Genomic DNA, 23,316 nt, shown 5'->3' on the forward strand with positions numbered 1-23,316 from the left:
CTGTCAGGTGGTACATACTTTCACTCTGATTACTTGTAATCAGTGTTTTCCAGGCTTTTCTACTACACAGTTAATATGCTGCACCCCCATGAGTACCTTGACACTATGTCTTGGTCCTCATCAGAATGTTAATGCATTTGCCATACACTTACATCAATATGTATTCATGATTTATGTGCCGTCTGTAGTGGACTGGACTGTTACTGTTTGTTTTAGTCTGCTGGGGCTAAGTGACAAATGATTTATAAATAAAGGCTTTACTTTTCACAATTGTGAACTCTGGAAAGTCTAAAGTTAAATTATAAGGTCTAGTTGGGGGCATGCTTGTCTACAGCCTTGTTCGCACTTTAAACTCAGTGTTCTAAAGGACCACATGATTTTATAAGGTCTCTTCAATAAGGTTATGAACCTATTTATAAGGGCTTCACCTCCCAGACCTGAGTACCTCTCCCAAATATCTCCTGCAGTTCTGATACTTTGGGTCTCAGGACTTCAACATAGGAATTTTGGGAGGACATAGATATGCAGAACATTTTGATGTTCAAATTGTTTTGTCATTTGACCAATGAGAGCTTATATATTCGGCTTCTGTGTCTTTTTTTTTCTTTCCATTTTTTATATTAATTTTGTTAATTACACTTTATTCACTTTGAATCCCTCTGTGCCCCCTCTCTCTTCCTCTCCCAATCCCATCCTCTCTTGTCCTTCACACATGTGCCTCCCCAAGTCCACTGATAGGGGAGGTCCTCCTCTCCCTCCCTATGATCATTGTCTATCAGGGCTCATCCCAGATAGCTTCACTGTCTTCCTCTTTGGCCTGGTAATGTTGCTACCCCCTCAGGGGGAGGTGATCAAAGAGTAGGCTAATCAGTTCATGTCAGAGACAGTCCCTGTTCCCATTACAATGGAACCCACTTGGACGCTGAACTGCTGTGGGCAACATCTGTGCATGGTTCTAGTTTATCTCCATCAATGGTCCTTGGTTGGAGAATCAGTCTCAGAAAATACCCCTGTGTCCAGATTTTTTTGGTTCTGTTGCTCTCCTTGTGGAGCACCTGTCCTCTCCAGGTCATATTATTTCCTACTTCTTTCATGAAGTTCTTTGCACTCTGCCCAAAATTTGACTACAAGTCTCAGCATCTTCTCTGATACTCTGCAGGGTAGAGCCTTTCAGATTCCCTCTTTGGTAGGCTCCTGTCCTGTTCCCTGTTTTCTCCCTCTTCTGATGTCCACCATCTTTGCCTTTCTGAATGAGGATTCAGCATCTTTGCCAGAGTGATCCTCATTCATAAATTTCTTTAGTTGTCTAGATTTTAGTATGTTTATCCTATATTTTATGTCTATTATCCACTTATGAGTAGTATATACCCTGTGTGTCTTTCTGCTTCTGGGATACCTCACTCAGGATGATCTTTTCCAGTTCCCACCATTTGCCTGCAATTTTCATGATTTCCTTTTTTTTATTGCTGAGCAATATTCCATTATGTAGATATACCACAATTTCTGTATCCATTCCTCAGTTGAGGGGCACCTGGGTTGTTTCCAACTTCTATTACAAATAGAGCGGTTACAAACAGCTATTTGGACAAATGTCCTTGTTGTATACTTGAACATCTTTTGGATATATGCTTAGGAGTGGAATATTGAGGAAGCAGTATTCCTAATTGTCTGAGAAAGTGCCAGATTGATTTCCAAAGTGATTGTACAAGTTTATATTCCCACCAGGAGTGGAGAAGGGTTCCTCTTTCGCAACATCCTCTTCAGCATGTTTTGTCCCTTGGGCTTTAGATCTTAGCTATTCTGATTGCTGTAAGGTGAAATCTCGCAGTTGTTTTGATTTGCATTTCCCTGATGACTAAGGGTGTTGAGCATTTCTTTAAGTGTTTCTCTGTCATTCCTGTATTGAGAATTCTGTTTAGCTCTGTATCCCATTTTTTTAATTGGATTACTTGAGTTGTTGCTGTTTAACTTCTTGAGTTTTCTATATATTCTGGATATTAGCCCTCTTGTCAGATATAGGGTTAGTGAACATTCTTTCCCAATCTGTAGACAGGGTTCTTTGCTTTACAGAAACTTTTCAGTTTCATGAGGTCCCATTTATTGATTGTTGTTTAGAGCCTGTGTTGTTGGTGTTTTGTTACACCAGCTAAGACACAGGACCTGAGAAAGAGATTTTCCTGGCACAGGCAAGAAGAGCATAAGAGTCCTTTCCAAAGCAATGGTTTTCGTTAACAAAGCAATCACCGGAATTTACTTAGGGCATATAGATAAGTTCAAATGTGGATTCACCTACTCAGAGCCATTCTAAATTAAGTCCTATTCTCAATAATGTAAAAATAAGAGATAAAAAGCACTCTTGGCTCAAAGTCATGCAGAAATAAATGTAAAAAATTTAAAATTATGGACAGAAATGCCTCTGGAATGTTTTGACCATAAATTCTTATCTCAAAATGAAGTAAAGGAGGCCATGAAAGTAGATTGCTCAGGGAGCAATGCCATCTGGTAATAATGTCTTATCTATGAGGGGGATGTTACAATACTACAGTTTTCACTTACAGAAAGGACAAAGCACAATTTCAGAAAACTTCTAACGTCCCTGTGTACACTATCCCTCAGGAAAAAAATCTATACCTTGAAAGATAGTTTGCATTTTGAAATCATTTTGTAGCCATGCCTGTTTTAGAAGTGTCCGTGGAGATGTGCATGGTGGCACACAGCTGTAATCCCAGCACTCAAGGAAGATGAGGCAAACAGATTTATGTGATTTTGAGGATGGCTGGGTCTACAAAGTGAGTCCAGAACAGCTAAAGATACACAAGAAAATTGTGTCTCAAAAACAACCAAACAAACAAACAAACTGAAAACACACTCTGTGGAACAATCTGGCCTCAGTCTGAAAGATTAGCCTGCACTGAATAATAGATTAAGGATGACAGGGATGCATTTCTGAGCTAAGCTATGATTTTTAAGTGGTCTATCCTTGAATCAAGGAATTAAAGAATAAAATAAGATGTACGAAGGAACCATTTTCCTTTTAATGAACAGCAATAAGTCTTCATATTCTACAAATAATTTCTGTTATCTATAAATGGCTGCACTGCTTTGTTAACTTCATCATTTATAACCAGATACTAGACATATAAATATAGGGTAATCATACTAAAATCTGTAGGGCTAAAGAAGCTAATCAAGAAAGAGGACCCTGGGTAAGATGCTCAGTCTCCATTCAGAAATAGAAACAGGATGGACACCAGAAGAGGGAAAAAGCAGGGAACTGGACAGGAGCCTACCAGAGAGGGCCTCTGAAAGACTCTATGCAGCAGAGTGTCAAAACAGATATTGAGACTCATAACCAACCTTTGGGCAGAGTGCAGGTAATCTTATGAAAGAAGGAGGAGAAAGAAAGACCTGGAAGGGACAGGAGCTCCACAAGGAGAGCAATAGAACCAGAAAAATCTGGGTACAGGGATTTTTGGAGACTCATACTCCAAACAAGCACAAAGAATGGATATAATGTAGTACCCCTGACAGATTTAGCACATTGCAGCTCAGTGTCCAAGAGGGTTCCCTAGTAATGGGAACAAGGACTGTCTGTGACATGAACTCAGGGCCTGGCTCTTTGGTCACCTCTGCCTGCATGGGGAACAGTCTTACCATTCCACAGAGGAAGACAATGAAGACAGTCCCTGTGAAACCTGATAGATTAGGTTTAGATGGATGGAGAGAAGTACCTTCCCTATCAGTGGAGTGGGGGGGGGATAGGAGAAGAAGAGGGAGAGAGGGTAGGATTGGGAGGGGATGAGGAGGGGTCTATAGCAGGGATACAAAGTGAATAAACTATAATCAATAAAAATAAAAATAAATTAAAAAATGCTGGAGTGTGTTTGTGTATACATACATGTTATTGTGTATATGTGCTAGTGAGAGTACAACTTATTGCTGTTTATTATCTACATCCCATATATAAGTTCTTGACATGGAACACAATGAGTCTTTTGGCCAGTGATGACACTGGCCCTTATTTAGCCTGAAAATATATTTACATATCTGCTAGTGTGTGAATTTGCATATACAGCAGCCCAACTATAGAAACATTAGAAAAATCCGTAGCAGTGATATGGACTACTCAGGGATTGAGCTCAAATCATCAGGCTTAGCAATAACTAAATTTACCCACTGAGACAATTCTCTGACATTCACTTGCAGTTTTGAGAAAGTCTTATGAGTAAGTCTTTACTCCTAAGAACCAACACGTTCCAAAATGAGACAGGAGTGTATAATTTTCATTTGCAAGTAGCATTTATTATTCAAATCATTTTATATTATTCCATTCTCTGATGACAATATATTCATAATCTGAATAAAATACAATATTGTACTGATGTAATGTTTCAACTAATTTTGTGCATGTCAGTGAGCTCAGTGCGAAGACTGTTATGCAAAACTGACAACATAAACTTGAAGATCATATAAGCATGACTAAAATAAACCCCACAAAGTGTCAGACAGTCTTCATATATCTGTCATAGCCTAAGAATGAATAGTCCACTAAACACACAACATGTTTTGAAATAAATCTCATTGCTGTTACATTAACTAGTACCTCTAGATAAATCTCTAAGAAGGCTAGATAATCTCTAAGAAAGCTAGATAAATCTCTAGGAAGATGATGTGCCATATAGTAAATGTGGGAAAATGCAGAAACATGGAACTTCAAACAACATATACATATATATACACACACACATACTATTGAGCATTTATTAATTATTGATATCCAAGCAAGGCTTAAAAACAAACATTTTAAATGAATTTGTGAAAACATAAAAAAAAAAATACCACACGTCCTCAGAGACCCTTCCTTGAAAACTATGATCACAGACTGCCTGATATAAATAAGCAATGGACCACATAGATGATGGGGATCCCATTCTATACATTGCACAGAAAAATACCTTTCACCAAGTGGAAATGCATTAGAATACGAACAGCCACCACAGAAGGAATATCAGAACAACCTCATAAACTTCTGTGAATGGATTTGCTACACATACAGCAAATTCAATCCCTACTCCAATGTTCAAAATTCAGACCACAATCATAAATGGTGTTCTGCTCCATTACATTTAAGGGAACATGGTAAATAATTTACTTCCTCCAAGGCTATGATAAAAACAGATACAAAAAAGGTTCTTTTCTTGAAAATGGATACATTTATTATGTACAAAGTAATCAACTCCTTTGTACAAATAGGGTTGCTCTCCTATGAATTCTTTTCTACTTCCTGACATCACGATAATATAAGATATTTACAGTACTAGAGACATGGCTTTGCAGTTAAGACAAGTTCATTCCCAGGACCTAGGTAAGGTTTTTGACAACTTTCTAGAATTCCTGGTATGAGAAGATCTGGTCTCAGAAAGACCAGACGATAAGGTCTGGTCTTCATGGAAACTAGAAAGGACAGGCACATCAAAAACACAAAGACAAACTGTTATCACATAATGGAAATTAAAACTAATTCTTAAATATGTTTACTCATGAATGTTTTACTTATATAAGCATTCATTACTGAACTCAGGTGTTGAGGCAACTACAGGCTTATCTATAAATGTTTTCTTCATCATGAATTCTTTCATGTAACAGAAATCAAACACGTACATTTGAAGTCAGAGAAATGAATCCTTCTCAGTTGGTGGTATCATTTGGGAATGTTTATGAAATGTATCCCTGCTGGAGAAAGTATGTTACCACATAGGTTACATTAATAAGGTTTCTCTCGAGTGTGAGCTCTTTTATGTATAAGGAGATGACTGTTACATGCAAAGCCTTTCCACATTGCTTACATTCATATGGTTTCTCTCCAGTATGTCTTTTTTATGTCATAGGAGATTACTATTATGTCAAAATGCTCTATCACATTGGTTACATTTGTAATGTTTCTCTCCAGTGTGCATTCTTCTATGTAGATGGAGATTATTATGGCATGAAAAGTTTTTCACACGTTGTTTACATTTATAGGGTTTCACTCCAATAAGTGTTCTTGTTCAAGATGACTCTTACATGAAAAGACTTTATTATGAGACTGTTGTAAAAAGCTGATTCCACATGGCTTACATTCATAAGGTTTTTCTCCAGGATGTGTTCTTTTTGTCTTCAGAGACTACTCTGAAATGCATAGACTTTATAGACTACTCTGAAATGCATAGACTTTATCACTTTGGGTACATTCATAAGATTTCTCTCCAGTGTGAATTTTTTTATGTACTACCAGATGACTGTTCTGTGCAAAGGCTTTACGACATTCATTGCATTCATAAGGTTTCTCTCCAGTGTGAGTTCTTTTATGTCTTAGGAGAACACTGTTATATGCAAAGGCTTTACCACATTGGTTACATTCATAAGGTTTCTCTCCAGTGTGAGTTCTTTTATGTCTTAGGAGAACACTGTTACATGCAAAGGCTTTACTACATTCGTTGCATTCAGAAGGTTTCTCTCCCGTGTGAGTTCTTTTATGTATTTGGAGACTACTGTTCTGTGCAAATGCTTTATCACATTGGTTACATTCATAGGGTTTTTCTCCAGTGTGAGTTCTGTTATGTACTAGGAGAGTATACCTCTGTGCAAAGGTTTTACCACATTGGATGCATTCATAAGGTTTTTCTCCAGTGTGAGTTCCTTTATGTCTTATGAAATCACTGTTACATGCAAAGGCTTTACCACATTGGTTACATTCATAGGGTTTTTCTTCAGTGTGATTTCTTTTATGTCTTAAGAGATTACTGTTACATGCAAAGGCTTTATCACATTGGTTACATTCATAACGTTTTTCTCCCGTGTGAGTTCTTTTATGTATTAGGAGTTCAGTGTTAGATGTAAAGGCTTTATCACATTGGTTACAGTCATAAGGTTTTTCTCCAGTGTGAGTTCTTTTATGTCTTAGGAGATGACTGTTCTGCGAAAAGGCTTTACCACATTGGTTACATTGATAACGTTTCTCTCCTGTGTGAACTCTTTTATGTATTAGGAGAACGTAGTTGGATGCAAAGGTTTTACCACACTGGTTACATTCATAGGGTTTCTCTCCAGTGTGAATTCTTTTATGTAGTAGGAGCTTTTGTTTAGATGAAAAGGCTTTAACACACTGGTTACATTTATAAGGTTTTTCACCAGTGTGAGTTCTGTTATGTACTAGGAGAATATACCTGTTTGCAAAGGCTTTACCACACTGGTTACATTTACAGGGTTTCTCTCCCGTGTGAGTTCTGTTATGTAATAGGAGAGTACTCCTCTGTACAAAGGCTTTACCACATTGGTTACATTCATAAGGTTTTTCTCCAGTGTGAGTTCTTTTATGTATTAGGAGACCATTGTTGTATGCAAAGGCTTTACCACACTGGTTACATTCATAGGGTTTTTCTCCACTGTGAATTCTTTTATGTCTTAGGAGATCACGGTTACATGCAAAGGCTTTACCACACTGGTTACATTCACAAGGTTTTTCTCCACTGTGAGTTCTTCTATGTCTTAGGAGATAACCATTATTTGCCAAGGCTTTACCACATTGGTTACTTTCATAACGTTTCTCCCCAGTGTGAGCTTTTTTATGTATTATAAGAGTACTGTTACCTGCAAAGGCTTTGCCACATTGGTTACATTCATCAGATATCTCTGCTATATGTGTCCTTTTATGTCTTAGGAGATGACTGTTATGTGCAAAAGCGTTACCATATTGGTTTGATTCATAGCGGTCCTCACGAATATGCTTACTTTCATATGTGTGGGGACTCCTGTGATGTGTAAAGACTTCACCATATTGAGTATCTTCAGGGGGTTTGTCTCCACTATGAGTATTTTCATACCTGCAAAGATAATTGATACATATGAAAACTTTACCACATTCATTACACTGATGAATCTAATTGTCCATGTCACTTAATTTTACAATTTGGTGTAAAGATAAATAGGAATTACATCTTAGTTTTCATCATTATTTTCACATTCACGGTTTTCTCCTTCTCTAGGGGGTGTTTTGCATATTTGAAAATACCTGTGATGGTGAAAATATTTGTCACCTTGCTCACATTTATACTATACTTTCTTACTTTATTCTTTAAGATGTTTTACCACATATTTGTACAAAACTGCAATACCTCAGAGTTTTAACTCACTGATTGGGTTAATAAATTTCCCTATACTGCACACCACGGTAAATTGGCAAAGTTAACTGTGAGAAACAGAATAATTTATATATTCCTAAAACTACATTTTCTGAAGTGTGATTTTTGTGAAAATTCCTAATGAAGTTGAATAACCAGTTAATTGATGTTGTCGTAATATTATGTGAAAGTGTGTCTGTGTATTGGAATGCTGATTGCTGAGACAGCAGAAAGCTAAGTGCTGAGCAGATTGCATAATTCTCTTTTTATGGTCCATCACCTGCCCTATATTTTGTAAACATTTGTCCTTCCTTACATTGGAAATAATAAAGAGCTGACAACTGATAGCAGGGCACAAAATGGAGGGCAGAACTTCTGAGTGAGAGAGGTTTGCTGGAAAGAAGAAAGCAAATGACAGGCGATTCACCAGCAGGACAGAGGGGTTAAGAGATAGACATGAAGATGAACAAAGAGGTAGTGCTGCCCATGCAGCAGGACACTGTATTAGGTTTGTGTTAGGGAAAAAGAGGTTTCAGAATCCAACCAGTTAAATTGCCTAAGCTTTAAAATATAAAATAGTCTCTGTGTCATTATTTATACTGCTTGCATCTCTGAATAGTCCATATAAAGCATAATAGGTATCCCCATTTAAATATCTACTCATAATGGGGACTACTATTTATTTTAGTTGTTTTGAGTGGTATATTGTTTCTTTCAATATATCTATGACTTGTATTCATTGTGATATATGATATCCCTATTAAAAGAAGAATAATAAATGACATGGTTTCACGTTGCATTCACACATTTGATTTTTGTTCATTATAGATATGTGCTACAGGGATTATGGTTTTTCCACAACAACATTCCTGACTCTAAAAATCTGTCCTTCTCACAAAGCTTAGCAACATTATTACAAGTGTATGAGTAACCCCAGCTTTACTATGGACTACTTTAGTATAATGTTTTCTACATACTTTCAGCAACTATTTACTGTGAATACCTTTAGCAATATCTGAGTTGTAGGAAACTAAAGAAATGCAGCTCCACCTCATAGCGCTAACAAGGCTATGATTTAAATGTTGATCTTGCATGAGGTATGGTTTCCTTGCATTCTTAGAGGAGTGCCTTGCAAACACACATCAAATACCTAACATGGAGGTAAATAGTTTAGTAACAAGTTAGTAATCATCAGTAAATATACTTAAAACATTCCATTTACACTGTCCCTTTTCTTTCAAATTTCCAAGACACATTAACATTTTCTCAGAACCATATTCATATCAGCTTACATATGAAAATTACCTTATATGTCTTCTAGAACTCTGACAATGCTTTTCAATATTATGATCTTCCCAACTGTAGCCTAAAATACAATACCAGAAAATGTATGTTTTATTATTGGAAATAAGGCAAAATTTAGGTCATAATCTATGATCAATCAAAGAACCATTCACTTTAGTCTTCCCCATGGGCAAGTGAAATTACAGAAGTACATCAATAATAAATAAAGAGTTCCTCCCTCATTTTAAAAAGTAAAGATTATTCACTCTCATACCTATAGCAGTGAGATTCCTGTAGGTCTCCAGCATCACATCTTGGTAAAGATTCCTCTGGGAAGGATCCAGCAAAGCCCACTCTTCTCGAGTGAAGTTCACATGCACATCATTGTAGGTCAATGCATTCTAAAATATTCACACATGTGTGCAACAGAAAGCATGAAACGGACAAAGTATACTGGAAATGTATACTTCGTTTACAATATTTTCATTGAATTCTGGCGTTTCTTCTACTTATTTTCTGATACACAGGTTCTAATGTAATCATGAAATCTTTTTAGGAGGAAACTGAATAGTGAGGTTCACCTCTCTAATTTCTGCATCCTTTCAGGAGGATATAGCCTTGCAAGAGAAATGCCAATTCACAGACATAAAGAGAGAGAGAGAGTAAACACTAACAGTAATGAGCACATATCAGATAAATAGTATGAACAATCCCTAACTAAAATAACAATGGACAAGCTGGGTGTATTTTCTCAAGTCTTTTATTCCAAGAACACTCAGGAGACAGGCCCAGGAGTATTTCATAGAGCTGGATGCTAGCCTGATCTATCCAGTAAGTTCCAGGACAGTCAGGGGTATGTAATAAAAACCTGTATATTCTGTAAAAATTAATCAATCAAATAAAAAACAGAGACACCTCTGTGAACACTACACCAACAGCTCAGACAATAAGATCAACAATTAACAAAGGGACACATGAAGATGAAAATCACCTGGAAGGTAAACAACTCCATCAATAGAACAAATGATAGCATATGGACTGGGAGAGGACCTTCACCAACCCTATCTCTGACTGAAGGATAATATCTAAAATAAAGAATTGAAGAAATTAGACACCAACAAACCAAATAACCCAATTAAATCATGGCATAAAGAACTAAACAGACAACCCTCAACAGAGGCAGTGCTAATGGCTGAGACCCACTTAAAGATATGTTCGTTGTCCTTAGTCATCAAGGAAATGCAAATCAAAAGGACTCTGCATTTTGAGCTTACATTTGTCAGAATGGCTCAGATCATGAACTCAAGGGATAGCACATGGTGGTGAGGATGTGGAGTAAGGAAAACACACCTTCAGTGCTGGTGAGAATGAAAACTTAAACAACCACTTTGGAAATGCATCTAGACATTTCTCAAAAACTTTACAACAGTCCAACATCAATACCTATATACCTGAAGAGCTATACTACTCCGGGGAATATACCCAAAAGGTGTTCTACCATAACACACGGACACTTGCTCAACTATGTTCATAGCAGATTTATTTGTAATAAACAGAAACTGGAAAAAAACTAGATGTCTTCTGTTGAAGAATGGATAAATAAAATGTGATACAGTTATACAACCGAATACCAATTAGCTATTAATAACAAAGACTTCATGCAATCAGCCAGAGAATGGATGGAGCTAGGAAAGATTTTTCTGAGTGAGGTAACCCAGACCCTGAAAGACCCACATGGTACCTACTCACTCATAAGTGGAAATTAACCATAAAGTACAGGATAACCATGGAACAATCCACAAACCCAGAGTGTCAAGGAGAGCAAAGGGAGGATGTAGGAAACTCACTCAGAAGAGAAAATAATATAGGTATCTGAATTAAATGGAGGGAAGGAATAGGGTGGGAGAGGGAGTGAGGAGGATAATGGGGATGGACATCAGCTTTGGGGAAAGTAGAGGCAAGGAAGGAATCAAAAGAGAGAATAGAAATCAGGGTGGGTGAATTTGGAGGTCATGGGAGGCCCCTGGCAGGATACAGGTGTGGCCCTAGATGAGAAACCAGAGCAGCATGGGTTATGGACCATGAAGTTACCAAATGAGAAATATAATATGCTCTGTTAAATCTCAAAATTCAACATGTGGATGAAGATCAATTGAAGAACAGATTTGATATGTACAAATACCTACATTTCAGGTCATCAGCCAGTAATATAAAAACAAAACAAAATTACAAAGCTAGCACTCTAGTTTAAGATTCAGATGAATCTCTATGTCTGAGGCTTCTGATTTACAAACCTACTTACAGGACACACAAGATGGGAGAAATTTTTTCTTCAAAAACAAAACCAATAAAATTAATAATATAAAACAATAGATCAATAGTCCCTTAGAAAATGGAAGCAGTAATTAAAAGTCTGCCAAACACACACACACACACACACACACACACACACACATGCCCTGGGCTAGATGGTTTTAGCATTGACTCATACCCGATTTTCAAACAAAAGTTCATACCAATATTCATCAAAGTATTCCACAAAATACAAACAGAAGGAACATTGCCAAACTCATTGTGATGGCAGTCACCCTAATACACAAACCAAACAAAGTCTCAACAAAGAAAGAAAATTTCAGAGCAATCTCACTCTAGAACATAGAAAAAAACATATTCAATAAAATACTCACAAACCAAATCCAAAAACACATCAAATATATACACGATGAACGAATAGGCATCATCTCAGGGATACCAGGATGGTTCAAAATCCATCAGTGTAATCCACCATATAAAAAAACAAACAACAAAATCACATGATCATCTCATTAGATGAGAAAAAGCCTTTCACAAAATCCAACACCCCTTCATGTTAACAGACTTAGAGAAATCAGACATACAAGGAATTGGGCGCACATTTAACATAATAAAGGCAGTAAAAGGCAAGCTGAGAGCCAGCATTAAATTATTTGGAGAGAAACTTAAATTCCACTAATATGAGGTACAGGACAAGGATGCCTACCCTCTCCATATCTTTTCAATATACTACTTAAGTCCTAGCCAGAGTAATACCACAACTGAAGATGATCAAAGAGATACAACTTGGAAAGGAAGAAGTCAAAGTATCACTATTCACACATGATATGCTAGTATACATAAAGATCCAAGAAATTCTACCAGAGAATCCCTACAATTGATATATACTTTCGACAAATAGGCTAGGAACACATTTAATGAAAAAGATCATTAGGCCTTCTGCTTACAAATGAAAAATGGGCTGAGAATGGAATTTGGGAAACAACACCCTAAACAGTAGCCACAAACAATATGAAATATTTTGTAGTAACTCTAACCAAATGAAAGACCTCTATGACTAGAATTTCAAGTCTTTAAAGAAAGAAACTGAGGAAGATATCAGAAGATGGAAAGATCTCCCAAAATCATGGGCATGTAGGGTTAACATAGTAAAACAGCATTCTTAACAAATGCAATGTACAGATTCAGTCCATTTCCCACCAACATTCAAACGTAATTCTTTAAAGACCTGGAAAGAGCAAACAAATTTCATATGGAAGTTTGAAGTTTGAAGTTTGAAGTTTTCATATGGAAAAATAAAACACCCTTTTGAGCAGACCAATCCTGTACAACTAGAATAAGGACATAGAAATAAACCCACACTCCTACTGAAACTTTACTTTCAACAAAGACAAAACCATACAATGGGAAAATAACAGCATCTTCAACAAATAGTTGTGGTCTAACTGGATGTCTGCCTGTAGAAAAATGCAAATAGACCCCTTTGTATCCCCTGAAGAAACTCAAGTCCAAGTGGATCAAAGACCTTGACATAAAACTAGAGCCTCTAAATCATTTAGAAGACAAGGTAGAGAAAAGTCTGGAACTCATTAACATAGGAGACAATAGAACAAATCAGCACAGGCTCTGAGATCAACAATTAATAAATGGGATCTCAAGAAACTGAAAAGCTTCTGTAAGTCAAAGGACATTATCAAAAGAAAAAATGGCAGCCAACAGATTGGGAAAATAACAACACAACCCTACATCAGACAGAGCGGTAAAATCCAAAAAGAAATCAAGAAATTAAACACCAACAAATCAACTAATCCAATTAACAAATGGGGTTCAGAGCTAAACTGAGAATTCACCACAGAGGAATCTCGAATGGCTGAGAAGCACTAAAGGAAATCATCAAAGTCCTTAGTCATCAGAGAAACAGAAATCAAAATGACTCCAGGATTTCATCTTACACTCGAATGGCTAAGATCAAAAACTCAAGTGACAACACACGCTGGTGAGGATGTAGTAAAAAGGGAACATTCCTCCACTGCTGATGGAAATGCAAACTTGTACAACTTCTCTGGAAATCAATCAATCTGGTGCATTCTCAGAAAATTGGGACTAGTTCTACCTCCAGACCCAGCTATACCACTCCAGGGAATATATCCAATAGTTGTTCCCTTACATTATATAACAAGGACATTTGTTCTACTGTGTTCATAGCTGTTTATTCATAACAGCTAGAAACTGGAAACAACCTAGGTGTCCCTCAAATCTAGAAGAATGGATAAAGTACTTCTGGTACATTTACACAATGGAATACTAACCAGTTATTAAAAATAAGAAATCATGGAAACTGCAGGCAAATGGATTGAACTAGAAAACATCATCCTGAGTGAGGTAACACAGACACAGATAAAAACACATAGTATGTACACATTTATGAGTGGATATTAGACCTATAATACAGGATAATCATACTACAATCCACAGACCCAAAGAAGCTAAATAACAAGGAGGGTCCACAGGAGGGTGCCAGAATATCACTCAGAACAGAAAACAGAATAGACAGCAGAAGTGGATGAAGAGAGGGAACTGAGCAGAAATTTTTTTTTCTATCTGTGAAGAATAAGAATAATATACTTTTTATTGCATTTGTATTGAATTTGTGAATAGCTTTCAGTTGAATGGTCATTTTCAAGATTTTATCTTTATCAATCCAGGAACATGGGATGTCTTCTCATTTTCCAGTGTCTTTCTTGATTCCTTAAGGTGTTTGAAGTTCTCATTGTAGGTATATTTTTTCTTTCATCTGTTTATTACTAGATATTTTACTTTCCTTCAGACATTTCTGAATGTATGTTCAAGATCTCCTTTGAATGTTTGATGTTGGTATATACAAAAGTAAATAGATTTGTGTACGCAGATTCTGTATCCTGTCACATAGGTATACTTTTTAATCATTTCAAAAATTTTTCTGATAGAATTTTGGGGAATTTTAATGCATGTTATTACATCATCTGCAAAGAGTGATAGTTTGAATTCTAATTTTCCTATTTATATTTCTTTACTTATCTTTCTTTATTGCTTAAACTAATACTTTGAGCAAAATATTGAAAAGGACTGGGGGTGGTGGACATAGATGACAAACTTCTGACCTGAGTAAACTTGCCTGGACCTTTTCTCCATTAGGGATGATTCTGGATGCAGGTTTCTCACCTATAGCTTTTATTATGTTCAGAGGTGTTGCCTCTAGCCTTACAACTTTTGAAACTTTTATGATAAAGGCATGTTGGATTTTTTTCAAAGATTTTTGTTGTTTTCTGTTTAAAATCTTGAGGTGTTCATGTGATTTTTGTTTATACATCATTTATGTGATTTTTATATTTATTGATGTATGTTGTGCCATATCAGGGATAAGAAATTTGTTCAGAGTGGATAGTAGTTTTGATGTATGTCTGTATTCTCTTTACAAGAATTTCTTTAGAATTGAGTCTATTTTTATTAATTTATTTTTCAATAAATTTGTTTATTCACTTTGTATCCCCACTGTATCCCACTCCATCATCCCCTCCCAATCCTACCCTCCCTCCCTTATGTCCTCCCTTTTCCCACAAGACAACTAATAGCGGAGGTCTTCCTCTGATCCCTAGCTGACCCTAGCCTATCAGCTCTCATCATGACTGGCTGCATTGTCTTCCTGTGTGGCCTGTTAAGACTACAGTCCCATTAGGAGGAGGTGATCAAAGAGCCAGTCACTGAGTTAATGTCAGTCACTATTCCCCTTTCTAGAGAACTAACTTGGAGACTGAGCTGTCATGGGCTACACCTGTGTAGGGGTACTAGGGATTCTAGGTTATCTTCATACATGGTCCTTGGTTGGAGTAGAAGTCTCAGAAAAGACCCATATGCCAAGGTTTCTTGGATCTGTCATTCTCCTTGTGGAGATGTTGTCCCCTCCAGGTCTTCCTACCTCCCCCTTCTTTTGTAAGATTACCTCCTCTGTGCCCAAAGTTTGGCTATTAGTATCAGCACCTGCTTTGATATCCTGTCGGGTATAGTCTTCAGAGGCCCTCTGTGGTAGGGTCCTGTCCTATAGCCTGGTATCTCTCACTTCCAATGTCCATCCCATTTGCCATTCTGAGTGAGGATTGATCATCTAAACAAGGGTCCTCCTTCTTGTTTAGCTTCTTAAGCTGTACACATTTCAGTATGTTTACCATGTAGTATATGTCTAAAATCCACTTATAAGTGAGGATATGCCATGTGTTTCTTTCAGTTTCTAGGATACCTCCCTCAGTCAAGATGAGTATTTCTAGGTCCCACCATTTGCTTGCAAATTTTGTAATTTTTATAATACCTGAGCAGTATTCCATTGTGTAAATGTAACACAATTTCTGTGTCCATTCTTTAGTTGAGGGTCATCTGGATTGTTTCCAGATTCTGATTATTACAAATAAAGCTACAATAAACATGTTTGAACAAATACCCCTGTTGTATACTTGAGCATGTTTTGGATACATGCCTAGGAGTGCTATAGCTGGATCTTGAATTAAGAGCATTCCTTTTTCTCTGAGAACATGCCAGATTGATATCCAAAGCAGTTGTTCAAGATTACATTCCTGCCAGAAGTGGAGGAGGGTGCCCCTTTTCTCCACATCCTCTCCAGCATGTGCTGTCACTTGAGTTATTTATCTTAGCCATTCTAATGGCTATAAGGTGAAATCTCAGGGTTGTTTTGATTTGCATTTCCCTGATGATTAAGGAAGTTGAACATTGCTTTAAGTGTTTCTCTGCCATTCAATATTCCTCTATTGAGAATTCTGTTTAGCTCCATTCTGTTTACTATATTTTTAATTTGATTATTTTTGTTTAATTTCTTGAGTTCTTTATATATTCTGGATTAGCCCTCTGTCAGCTATCGGGTTGGCGAAGATCCTTTCCTAATCTGTAGGCTGTTGTTTAAGTCTGATGACAGTGTCTTTTGTTTACAAAAACTTTTCAGTGTCATGAGGTCCCATTAATTAATTGTTGCTCTTAGAGCTTGAGCTGTTGGTGTTCTGTTTAGGAAGTACTCTCTTATGCCAATGAGTTCAAGGCTCTTCCATGTATATGTAGGCTTTTTGTTATTTCTGTTGTTATTGAAGTCTAGTTTTAGACCATGTGGTCTGATAGGATACAAGGGATTATTTCGATCTTCTTGTATCTCTTGAGGCCTTCTTTGTGCCCAATTATATGGTCAATTTTAGAGAAAGTTCCATGAGGTGCTGAAAAGAAGGTAAAAGAAGGTACACGCTTTTGTGTTTGGGTGAAAAGTTCTGTAGACATCTATTAGGTCCATTTGATTTAGGAACTCTGTAATTGTCATTATTTCCCTATTTAGCTTCTGTCTAGATGATCTGTCCCTTGGTGAGAGTAGAGTGTTGAAGTCTCCCAATATTAAAGTGTTGGGATCGATGTGTGGTTTAAGCTTTAATCATATTTCAGTCGCAAATGCAGGTGCTCTTGATTTGGGGGCATAGACGTTCAGGGTTGTAATGTCCTCCTATTGGATTTTTCCTTTGATGAGAATGGATTGCCCTTCCTCATCTTTTTTGATTAATTTCGGTTGAAAGTCTATTTTTATCAAGGATATTGGCCTATGGTTTTCTTTTTGTGTAGTTTTAATGGGTTTGCAAATGACAGCAATGCTGGATTTCTAGAAAGGGTTTTCACAGGCTCCTTCTGTTTCTTTTCCTTTTTTTTCCTTTCTTTTCATGATAGTTTAAGAAGGATTACTGTAGCTCCTTTTTGAATGTCTGGTAGAATTATGGTGTGACTTCATGTTAAGCAGACACACCCAAGTGGAGTAGATGATTAGAAATAATCAAATTCAGAGCTGAAATCAATGTATTAGGTACAAAGAAAACAATTCAAAGAATCAATGAGACTAAGAGCTGGTTCTTTGAGAAAATCAACAAGATAGACAAATCTTTAGCCAAACTAAGTAAAATGCAGAGAAAAACTATCCAAATCAGCAAAATCAGAAATGAAAATGGGAACATAACAACAGACATTGAGGAAATCCAAACAATCATTAGGTCTTAATACAAAAGCCTATATGCCATAAAATTTAAAAAGCTAAATAAAATGGACAATTTTCTTGATAGATTCCATTTACCAAAATTAAATCTAGATCAGGTAAATAAATTGAATAGTCCTATATCTCCCAAGGAAATAGAATCAGTCTTCCGAAAAAAGAAAGCCCAGGGCCAGATAGTTTCAGCGCAGAATTCTGCCAGACGTTCAAAGAAGAGCTAACCCCAATTCTCTTCAAACGAACCCACAAAATAGATACAGAAGGAACATTATCAAACTCATTCTAGGAAACCAGTCACATTGATACCTAATCCACACAAAGATCCAAGAAAAAAGAGAACTTCAGACCTATCTCTCTTATGAATATTGGTGCAAAAATACTCAATAAAATAGTTGCAAACCACATCCAAGAAAACATTAAAGATATCATCCACCATGTCCAGGCTAGAGCAGTAAGAAAACTAAAGGAGATCAAGGGGATACAAGTCAGAAAGGAAGAAGTCAAAGTATCACTATTCACAGGTGTTATGATAGTATACAGGAGTGGACCCACAAATACTACCAGAGAACTCGTACAGTTGATGAACACCTTCAGCAAAATTGCTGGATATAAAATTAACTCAAAAAACATCCGAGGTCTTCCTGTATACAAAAGACAAGTGGGCTGAGAAAGAAATTGGGGCAACAACAACCTTCCAATATTCACAAATAATATAAAGTACATCGGTTTAACTCTTACCAAGAATGGGAAAGATCTGTATGAAAAAAAAAAAACCAAAAACACTTCAAGTCTCTGAAGAAAGAAATTGAAGAATATATGAGAAGATGGAGAGATTTTTCCATGCTTATGGATCAGTAAGAATAACAGCAAAAAATGGTCATCCTACCAAAAAAAAAATCTAGAGATTAATGCAATTCTCATCAAAATATCAACACTATTCCTTACAGACCTTGAAAGAACAATTCTCAACATCATGTTAAAAAAAAAACAAAACAGAATAGTTAAAACAACCCAGTATGATAAAGAACTTCTGAAGTTATCTCCATCCCTGATCTAAAGCTATACTATAGAGCAAGAGTAATAATAACGACATAGTACGGGCAGAGAAAAAGCCTTGTGGATCAATGGAATTGAATCAGATATCCAGAAATAAACCCACACACCTACAGACAGGCAGGACTAAGGCCAGAAATTTATAGACTGAACCCCCACGGTATGTCCTTCTCCCTATCAAGCTACTTAAGACCTCCATCCCCCGGTACTACAGCATAGAATCTCTACTTCCCCTCTCAATAGACTACCATATCAGTGTTCTGTCTGAGAGAAAAATCCTGCTTTTGGAAATGCCTGTCTGCTTTCTTTTAAGTCCATGACAACTGCATCAATCCTGATCTAACAGACACTACAACATGCACTGAGGAAAGCAGCAAATCATTGGTTCATATTTTAAAAGTCTTCATTCAACTAAGCATTTAAATGCAAAAAAATCAATGGGTAGACTTCTAGATGTATAAAATCTAACAACATTAAATCAAGATGAAATAAATTATTAAAACAGACACATAACAACCAAGATAGAAATGGTAACTTAAAAATCTCTCAAAAAAAAGAGAAAAGAAAAGCCTAGGTCTAGAGATTCAGCATGAATTCTACAAGAGTCGCAAATAACTCACTACAATACTCCTCAAAGTATTCCATATAAGGGAAAAGGAAGAAACACTTCCATATTTTTGTTAAGACACCAGCAGTATTATCTTGATTAGAAAAAAATCAACTTCTGAAAATTAATAACACAACCTAATATTGTGTTAACTAATTAATAACTCATGTTATAAAGAACTTCTATACAGGTACTCAGTTATCTGTACAAGAGACATACTCACTTACCTAATACATATGACTGGAAGCCATGATTACAGACTATGTTAATATTAATGTCAAATATTACTGATTCCCATAATACTAAATTATATAGTATACAAACATTTACATTTTATCTTTTATTTACCTATCGACTGAATGAAAAGTTCAACTGACTTGTTCAACAATCATCTTGATATCTTATTTGAAGTTAATCTCCAAGGCTTATAAGTATAAGTGAGTCCTATATTATACCTTGTTGGTTTAAAACCCACACATTACACTCATCACTAACACATTGAGATATGACCCAGGCTCATGAGCAGTGTCTATGTTCTAAAATTTATTAATGAGACCATGATTTTCATTTCACATTCATCTTACCTTATTAATACTAAATCATCTGCGAAAGCAATTACTTTTCTGTTACTGCTGACTCGAGGACAGGCTATTTATTGTCCACAAAAGGATCTTTTTATGGTCTTTTGTCATAAATATAGACTGTATTTTCGGTGAAATGGTTGCTTGGATATGATGCCCTATATATCTTATGGCATTGGACATATTCCATGAAGTGATAAAAATTTTGGTTCTTAAACTTGATATATTTTTACATTATGTTCAATTGTATCTTACAGGACTTCATCTCACACTAGGAAAACATTTGTTGAAAGACATTCAAATTTAATTTCTTCAAATGAGTCTTTTCAGTACCCAAATCATGTACGGTATATACACATACACTTTGACAGAAACTTTTTCCATTTTAATTTGTACTTGCAACTATAAAATGAAAATGTTTTATTGGTTTGAGGATAGTGAATTACTTACCAATAATATAAGATCCCGGTGCTTCCCTTGCTTATGAGTGAGGCTTACCTGGCATGGAAGAAGCCAGTCCATGTTTCTGTCTTCTTTAGGTCCCATTTCAATTTTGCTCAACAGCGTTTTATGGAGGGCATGGGACACTGCATACACTGCATTCCGTATGGAATAGCTGGGCTCAAAAACAGTCACCACATCATTTTCTTCTGGTTTAATCTCTATAGAAATTGGGTATGGGTCATGATTTTCACATAGCAAAACAGGAGATGAGCAATCAAACCTGTCAATCCAGAATTAATGGAAGTAAAAAATCTCCTGGGTACTGGGAGGCTGTAGAAGACTAGATATAGCTCATTAAGCCAGGGATAGCTATTGTTTTTGAATATGAGAAGCTTCCTCTGAAAAAGTTCATCAAGTCATTCCTATTTGATAGGGACTCAAAATAAAATGTGTTGGTTTGCCATGTTCTACACCTTCCTTCTGGTTGAAAATAATTTATTTACCATGCGGAAAAACTTCAGTTACTTATGTGAGTACAGAATATCTGCACTTTTACCTATGTATGTTGGTTCAAACTCAGGAATTCAACACCAAATAGTACCCAAGTTTCAATTAGCTGATTGTTTTTCTGCAAAGCCACACAGATTTCTTTCGTTCTTTCCTTCCTTTTCTTTCTTCTCTCTCTCCTTCCTTCCCTCTTCTTCCTCCTCCATCTCTTTTTTCTCTTTGCCCATATGTATATGCCCTCAGCCCAGCAGAGGTGGGCAGATCCTTCTGTACTGAGTCCCCAGCACCCTAACAACAGCCCAGTGCACCTTACCTACTCAACAGCCCCCTAAAAATTATTTATAGGATCTTTCCTGCTCGTGCACCCGCAGGCCAGCAGAGGGCGCCAAAACAACCAATACAAGGTCGTGCACAGCCTCACCCCGGGCGGGGTGCACCCATCTCCCCCAGGAAGCTTGCAGGCCTGGAGGGAGCAGAGGACTGTGCGTCTTCTCATCCCGCCAACCCTCTGCCTGAAGTTCTGCCCTCCGCACCACCAGCTGGGGGACTCCAGGCGGACGGATGGAAGGCGAGGAGCGGACAGAGGAGGGAAGCGGGGAACCCCAAAATCCCTCCTTCTCCCCTTCCTCCCCGCACCCACCCTACGTGTGAGCAGGACTATGAATTCATAACTGCTTGGGATAAGAAGATTGCTGACCTGGAAAAACCGTTCCGGGTAGCAGCACGTCTCTGACGGAAGTCCCGCCCCTTAGGGCTTCGCTTCCAGATCCGCCCCGCAGAGAGTCGAGACTTCCGGGCTCGGAGGCACCAAGGCCGCCCCACCATCTCCCTGGCCCCTGCCACGGGGATGTAAACACAAACCTTCTAGTCACAGACATACCTTTATCCCTTCGTTTCTCACTTCAGAGCTCTTGCTGGTCACGGAAGTCCCAAGAGTCCCAAGAGGAATCGCGGCTTAGATTTACCGGCGCGAAAACTACAAACATGGCTTCGGAGCAGGGACTTCTGGGATTGTATGCTAGAACTACAAAAATGGCGTCCAGGCGGCGCCATGCATACTGGGATTGTTTGTAGTCACAAACCTGCGTCTCTCCCTCTCTGTTGCCTGGACCGTGGCCCCAGAGTCGCCTACAAATCCCAGAATCCGCTGCGTGCCGTTGCCAGCATCATTTGAATGTGTTCCTTAGGATTACCACCATTTGGCTTGGCGAGGAGCGTGGAAGTAGGCGAGGGAAACCTCTTTGTCCTCAGACCCCACACAGCCTTTCCCCTGCTCTCCGTGTCTGTAAATCTCTCTGCCACGCCATACCGTCATAGGGAGCAGGAGCTTTGTGACGTCATTGCCCCGCCCCTTGTCCACGAAGTCAACACACTTAAGCTGCTCCTGCTACTACAGTAAAAAGTCCTGTCCCTGGTAGCTTGTCCTTGGGTCTCTGCACCTTTGATTATGTCCCTGGGAGTCAGACACAGACAATAATTTTTTTTTTTTTTTACATGAATACCACTCTGCCTTCTTTTGGAGGGGGACTTTTTTTAAATGTCTTTATTAATTACACTATTCATTTTGTATCCCCCATGTAGCTCTCTCCGCCCTCCCTTCCCAATTCCTCCCTTCCTCTCCCCTTCTCCACGCATGCCCCTCCCCAAGTCCACTGATAAGGGAGGTCTTCTTTTCCTTCCTTCTGATCCTAGTCTATTAGGTCTCATCAGGAGTGGCTGCATTGTCTCCCTCTGTGGCTTCTCCTTTCAAAATGGAGTCACCCAAGCTAACTTAAACTCTTCAATCACATAAGTAGAAAAGTAACTAAGATACCATGCACACATGATATATACCCAAAGTTAAAACGTAAGATTTTGCTGGAGACATAAATGTATTCTACTGCCAATCTGTGACTAGTGTTTCCCTTCTGTATCGCTTGTTTTGACTGGAGTATGTTTTCACAAACTCCACAGGAAAATGAGTGTCACAAATTACAGGCTAAAAATCGGGACTGGAGGGATAGCTCAGCAGTTAAGAGGACTTCTTGCCCTGCCAGTGAATTGAATTTAGCTTCCAGCATTCATATTGGGCTACTCCCAATGGTCTGTAACACCAGATTCAAGTGATCTGACACCCTCTTCTGGCCTCCGTGAGGACCCACATTCCTCTGTAAACACACACACACACACACACACAGAGAGAGAGAGAGAGAGAGAGAGAGAGAGAGAGAGAGAGAGAAAGAGAGAGAGAGAGGAAAGTGAGAGGGGGAAAGGATAGGGGTTTTTTTTTGTGTGTGTGTGTGTGTGTATGTGTGTGTGTGACAGGAT

General features: G+C 37.7%; 1 protein-coding gene across 3 annotated transcripts; it reads right to left on the minus strand.

Moving 5' to 3' along the window:
- Window positions 1–4,306: 4,306 nt before the first annotated feature.
- Window positions 4,307–22,354, minus strand: LOC132651317 (zinc finger protein 431-like). Of its 3 annotated transcripts, none has more exons than XM_060376542.1 (5): window positions 21,890–22,354; window positions 20,509–20,720; window positions 9,718–9,844; window positions 9,465–9,525; window positions 4,307–7,862 (listed from the first exon to the last, which is right to left on the minus strand). In XM_060376542.1, the coding sequence occupies exons 2-5, from the start codon at window positions 20,602–20,604 to the stop codon at window positions 6,185–6,187; spliced, it is 1,962 nt and encodes a 653-aa protein (XP_060232525.1). In that variant the 5' UTR covers window positions 20,605–20,720; window positions 21,890–22,354; the 3' UTR covers window positions 4,307–6,184. The 3 variants fall into 3 exon arrangements, with proteins under 3 accessions (XP_060232525.1, XP_060232527.1, XP_060232526.1); XM_060376544.1 differs by having other exon boundaries at window positions 20,557–20,720; window positions 21,890–22,351; XM_060376543.1 differs by lacking the exon at window positions 21,890–22,354 and adding an exon at window positions 21,707–21,729.
- Between the last annotated feature and the right edge of the window lie 962 nt (window positions 22,355–23,316).

This window comes from Meriones unguiculatus, assembly GCF_030254825.1.
Source record: "Meriones unguiculatus strain TT.TT164.6M chromosome 13 unlocalized genomic scaffold, Bangor_MerUng_6.1 Chr13_unordered_Scaffold_45, whole genome shotgun sequence".
In the NCBI taxonomy this organism is placed as follows: Eukaryota; Metazoa; Chordata; class Mammalia; order Rodentia; family Muridae; genus Meriones; species Meriones unguiculatus.

What these genes read in the sequence shown, in the direction of transcription:
- LOC132651317 (XM_060376542.1), bottom strand. Translation starts at nt 20,604, where the DNA reads ATGGGACCTAAAGAAGACAGAAACATGGACTGGCTTCTTCCATGCCAG. An exon ending in CAGGAATCTCACTGCTATAG is followed by an intron (nt 9,526 to 9,717) that starts GTATGAGAGTGA and finishes ATTGTATTTTAG; the next exon opens with GCTACAGTTGGGAAGATCAT. An exon ending in AGTTCTAGAAGACATATAAG is followed by an intron (nt 7,863 to 9,464) that starts GTAATTTTCATA and finishes TTATCTTTGCAG; the next exon opens with GTATGAAAATACTCATAGTG.